This window comes from Elephantulus edwardii, unplaced genomic scaffold, assembly GCF_000299155.1.
Source record: "Elephantulus edwardii isolate Elephantulus edwardi_28Jun2011 unplaced genomic scaffold, EleEdw1.0 scaffold00050, whole genome shotgun sequence".
In the NCBI taxonomy this organism is placed as follows: Eukaryota; Metazoa; Chordata; class Mammalia; order Macroscelidea; family Macroscelididae; genus Elephantulus; species Elephantulus edwardii.
The window spans coordinates 5,331,791-5,337,796 of NW_006399800.1; the positions used below are offsets into that span (position 1 = coordinate 5,331,791).

Consider the following 6,006-nt stretch of genomic DNA (forward strand, 5'->3'; position numbering starts at 1 on the left):
CTTTATAGTATTTTTACAAGCTTTATATTTATAAAAACACTTAAAATTTTTTTTATTATCAGGAGTGATAATTTTTTATGTTCCCTGGTAAAAGAGGAAATCAAGCTAAAAGCAGATAACACACAAAGAAAGATTCCAAAGCGCATTAGGGAGTTTCATCAAGATTCCAAAATTTCTTAAGGAAATTGAAGCAATATTTTCAACAAGAACTTTTTGTGTGTGTGTGCGTGTGTGTGTGTGTGTGTGTGTGTGTGTTTTGGTTTAGAGTGTGCATTTAAAGATACTTCCAAGGCAGGAGAGGATAGGTTTCTTAGAATGCAAAATACATGCCTTCTTTTTTTATGTAAACAGTGGCTAGAAAGTTGAGGTGAATGGGTTGGAATTGATTGCAGTAAAAATATTCACTATTTTCCTGAAATTCCTGTATTTCTTCATGCAAATTTATCTCTTCCATTGTTCCTTCTGCCACTTGAGACTCAGTGACCAACAAAATTTGCATTCATATGTTGTAATCAAACTGTGATTCCATACATTGTTCTAAATGCTACTCATATTAATCCTGTTTTGTTTGTAGATAACCCATAAAGAAGTCAATTCAGCATAGTAATTTATTGAGATGTCAGCTCCACAAACTTCACTGGATCCTGAAAAGACAGGCTATATCTTCTTTTCCCTTCTTAAAGATACATTGACCTCAGTGGGGAAGAGTTGAAGGAGTTTTGTTCTGTTGATCAATACATTTCTATATTTATAAGCCTAATCAGAGTCCACCTGCTTTTCTGCTAGGTATTGCTTAGTGAGGGAGTCACATAATCAAAGTTATAAACTTTGTTGCATTGATTTTTTTTTTGTTCTTGTTACTTAGACTGCAAAAATAATTATATATTTTCATTTTAATAAGTACTACTTGACACAAAATCATTTCTTTGGGAAATATTTCCCTAGTGTCAGAACTACGGCATCTTATACTCCCAGTTCTGCCATTTCTCATTTTAATTATTAGACTTTAAAAAGTCCAAGAGTTGTTTCAAATGCTCTCGTCTAGAAACTTAACAGCTGTTCCCACGGCCATATATAGAAAAGCAGTCAGCTGCCTTGAGCTGACCTCAACGGCGCACTCACACCGAGTCAGAACACAACTAGAGACTCCAACCTAGCTTTATAAAAACTGCATGGTCATCTATAAATATGGACAATTCACCATGTCTCACCTGCTGTTGTTTTGCTGATGCAAGTGCCTGCTGCCCTTATTCGTGTAGCTGCAAGCACCTTTGAAACTCAAACCACAGTTCTTTCAATTAGAGGAGGGAATAACAGAGCCAGTGAATGTTTAATGCCCTCCATCAGTGTTGGGCAGACTGTTTATAAACAAGTAGGGCTAGTTTGGAGGACATATTACTAAATACAAATGACATTTTATAATGGAAGAAGTAGCTTAGTTTTAAATTATCCCTAAATCAATGTATTTTTTTTTCTGAGTACAATATACTTTATTGATGTTACATAATAAGATGGGCTTTCTAAGCCCCTTCCCTTTCTCAGGAGAACAGAATGGAAATTGTGTTAAGGAATCAAGATTCTCAGTGTGCTGAGGGAGTGAGGGGAGCGGATACACCCAGCAGGTGAGGGTCTCTCTCTCTCTTCTAGTGTTGTTGCTCGGACTGGTGGTTCAAGGGGATCTTATTCTTTGGAGGCCATGTGAACCATCAGATCAACAAACTGATCGCTGTTGCCAAATTCATTGTCATAATAGAAAATTATTTTGAAAAAGTGATCATTTAGGGAAATGCCAGATCCGGCATCAAAGGCAGAAGAGTAGATGTAACTGTTAAATTCACAAGAGATAACTTGGTCTTCTGTGTACCCCAGGATGCCTGTTGGAGACCCTTCTGATATTAACTTTACTGCTTTCTTGATTTCATCATATTTTGCAGCTTTCTCCACTCTGCAGGTCAGATCCATGACTGACACATTGGGAGTGGGGACCTGTAAAGCTATTCGAGTAAGTTTCCCATTCAGTTGAGGGATGACTTTGCCCATAGCATGGGCAGTGACCATAGACGCAACGATGATGTCCTGGGAAGCTCCATGGCCACCACACCACAGCTTTCCAGATAAGTCATCCACAGTCTCCTGCGTGGCTGTGAGGTCATGGACTGTCTATGATTCCCTCTATAATGTCAAAGTTGGCCAGGGGGGACCAAGCAGTTGGTGGTGAAGGAAGCATTGTTGACAATCTTGAGAGAATTATCATACTTCTCACGATTCATAGGGGCATTGGCAAAAGGAGTAGAAATAATTATCTATTTTGCACCACCCTTCAAGTTAACCCTAGCTTTCTCCAAGCTTGTGAAAACGTCAGTGGACTACATAACATACTCAGAATCAGCATCAACCCACTTGATATTGGTGAGATCTAGCTCCTGGAAGATAATGATGGCTTTTCAATTGATGAAAATCTTCCCATTCTTAGCCTTGACAATGCCATCTAACTTGCTATGTGTGGAATCATGCTAGAACATATAGACCATGTAGTTGAGGTCAGTGAATGGTTCACTGATGAAAACAGCATCTGCTCTGTTAGAGTTATAAGCAGCTCTGGTGAGCAGGCGTCCAATGTGGTCAAATCCAGTTACTCCAACCTTCACTATCGTGTCTTAGAGATGCAGCTGATGTGCACAAGAAGAGAGGGCTATCTGTCAATTGACGAGGTGCAATACAACGTTTTTTGAGACATAAAACCCAAACCAATTTCATTACTGTTGATTCCAACTTATGGTGATTTTGTGTGCCACAGAAATCTCCACAAAGTTTTCTTGCCCGTCATTTTTATGGAAACAAATATCCAGATCCTTCTTTTACCATGTCTCTGGATAGATTCAAACGACTAGTCTTTAAGTTAATTGTTGTTGTTGTTGTGTGCCATTTAGTAGTCTAAAATACATAGTAACCTTATAAACAATAGCTCTGAATCTTGCCCTATCCTGAGCCAATCTTTCTGTCTTTGGCATATCTGACCCCATTGCCACAGTCACTATGTCAATCCATTTAATGCACTGACTCTCCACCCTTCCAATTATGACGTCCTTTCCTAAGGAAGGACTGGTGGCATGCCCAAAGTATGTGAGACAGAGCTTCAAAGTCCTTGCTTCCAAGGAGCAAACTAGTTTCACTCTCTCTAGGACAGACCTATTTTTTCTTTTGGCAATCCATGGTACGTTCAATACTCTTCTTCAACATTTCAACTCACACATATCCATTAGTAGCCTAGTACAAGTAGTTTGGATTACCCTGGAGCCTTCTCTATTTTGGGACCAGGTCAATCATTTCCCTTTACAATGGCCCATACACATCACAAGGTTTGTGGAGAGTGTATGTGGAGGAATAAGCAGACCATTTCTGTCCACTTCATAGAAACCATTGTCTCTGCCTCAGAGATTCTTAAGAAACTGGATGATTTCTATTTAGAGCAATGAAAAGACAGCCAAGACACTTAAATACCTAGAATTCTCTATGTGTATTTGAATATGCTAATTTAGGATATATGTTCTGTCACATGGTAATAAAGGTGACTTTTTTTTTTCTTAACTTCCAGGTTTGAATCATAAGTTAGGATTTTACTTAGCTCTCTTCAACTCTCCAAAAGTAGAAATCAGAAAGCATCTAGTTTTTCATGGCCAAATTAGCTTTCACATAATTCAAAGGGTCATTGTTGCTACACGCCATGTAGTTACATACACTCAATTAAAAGAAAAGAAGTTGAAAATCAGTATAATTTTTCTTTTTAATGAAAAAATTACACATAAACTCATTAAAACATATTAGGCCATTTTACATCAGTTAGCAATAAAATAATGGCTTTGTCTATCTGCTGATTCAGAAACTTTGTGTTTATTTTTAAATTCAACGTGTTTGTGTCTTATGTTATCCCTAAACCCAAAATATATATTTTCATAACACGTTAAAATTCATTAGCTGTTGTAAGTAAACTTATGAATGGTGACCAACCTTATAAAAAAGAAATTACTTCTAAAACTTCCATGTGCCAAAAATACATATATTATTTGCTTTTGTTTATAGAACATGTGTGGATTTTGTGAACTCTTCCCACAAAATCAGTCTCTGAGGATCTAACATGTTAACAGAAAATCAGTTCCAATAATAGCACACCATAACAGTGGAATTTCCCTAAATATAGTTAAAACTATCTTTTAAAAACTTATTTAAATCCTGTTAGCATAGACTTTAAAATTTAATATGCAATATTATGGTAAAAAAGAGGAAGAGAGAAAATTTTTTTCATTATAAATATTACCTCAAACTATAGCCATATCTGGGCAAACATGATGACAAGTAGTATAGTGGTCACTGAAGCGACCAGGACTCTGAGTTATTAGATCAAAACATCCATTGAAGATCCTCTGCAGAATTGTCACTGATACCAGCACCTAGTACACAAAGTTCCTAGGGAGTGGCTGTGCTAAAGCAAAGGCTATTCATTTCTGGTGGTTCACATCGAGGAGAGGCTCTTTGAAAGACAAGTGGTCAGTCCAATCCTATGTGATTTACAGACTCAGAAACTCATGGTGGGTTCGTACTTGATAGTAATGAGTTGAGTTTAGAATAATCTTGACAGCAAATTTAGCACTGAAATAGCTTTTGCTCCATCCTAAGCAAGAACTAGATTCTTAGAAGCCAAGTTATAATAAGAACAGTTAAAGTATTTGCCTTGTCATTTGTGTATCCCTTAATTTTCAAATTAGAAGAAATGTTGAATTAAAAGAAATAGACTTGGGAGAATTATGTATAAAACAGGGAATAGATGGTCTCTGAAGTATGGAACTGTCTTAAGGATAACTCTGTAAAGGAGAATAAAAAAGAAAAGGTCATATTAAAAAATACAAAGGTAGAATAAAAATAATTATCTTAGCATAATTTAACTTGTGTATAATATTTTCTTTTACTCTGTTTGCTCAACACCCTCCTGGTCTAGTTATAGGTTTCACATAAGCGCAATTAAGCGATCTGAGATTCCCATTCTTTTCAATATTGGCCATAACTTGTCATGTTCCCCACAGTATACCTTCACATAGTCAATAAAGCATAAATAGACATTCTTCTTTACTTTCAGCCAGGATCCACCTGCCATGAGCAATGATATCCCTGGTCCACAGCCTCTTCTAAATCTTGCTTGAATGTCTGGCAATCCTTATTCCTGTACTGCTCTAGCCGTTTTTTAATGATCTTCATCAGTATTGTGCTTGAATGTGATACCAATGTTTTCCATACAAATCACATGTAATATCAATGTGATACCAATAGTTTCCACATTCTGTTGGATCACATATATTTGGGAATGGGAATAAATGCGGACCTCTTCCAATCTGTTGCCCAGACAATTGTCTTCCAAATTTTCTGTCATAGACTGGTGAGTGAATCCAAGGCATTGTTAATTGAAGCAATATATTTGTATCCCATAGAGCAAGGGAACACTACATGGTTTAAAATTAAGAAAGGTGTATGTCAGAGTTGTAGTTCTCTCCATGCCTATTCAATCTGTATTCTTAGCAAATTATTCAGGAAGCTAGACTCTATAGAGAGGAATGTGGCAGCAGGATTGAAGAGAGATTCATAAATAACCTGCAATCTCCGGATAACATTGGAGGACTTGAAACACTTGTTACTGCAAAGAATGCAGCCTTCAATATGGATTGCATCTCAGTGTCAATCAAACAAAGATCTTATTAGATGGAGAAAAGACTGGAACTGTCAACAACTTCATCTTACTTGGATCCACAATTGACATGCTTTGAACAGTCAGGCAATTGTGAGATGTATTCCACTGGGAAAGCCTATAGTTGAGTACCTCTCCAAATTATTGAGGAGTATTGATTCCAGTTTGAGAACTAGGGTTCATCAGTTCATAGTCTTTCCAATCATTTGGTATGCATCTGAGAGGTAGGCAAGGAATAAGCATGGCAGAATTTAATGCATTTGAGCTGTGAT

At 37.0% G+C, this 6,006-nt stretch overlaps 1 protein-coding gene across 1 annotated transcript in view; it reads right to left on the reverse strand.

Moving 5' to 3' along the window:
- Positions 1-1,680: 1,680 nt before the first annotated feature.
- LOC102852346 (glyceraldehyde-3-phosphate dehydrogenase-like) overlaps positions 1,681-6,006 on the reverse strand; it is a 50,549-nt gene continuing 46,223 nt past the window's right edge. Inside the window, exon 2 of the mRNA XM_006886696.1 lies at positions 1,681-2,160. Within this exon, the coding sequence (XP_006886758.1) occupies positions 1,681-2,160 (480 nt within the window). The remainder of the gene's footprint in view (positions 2,161-6,006) is intronic.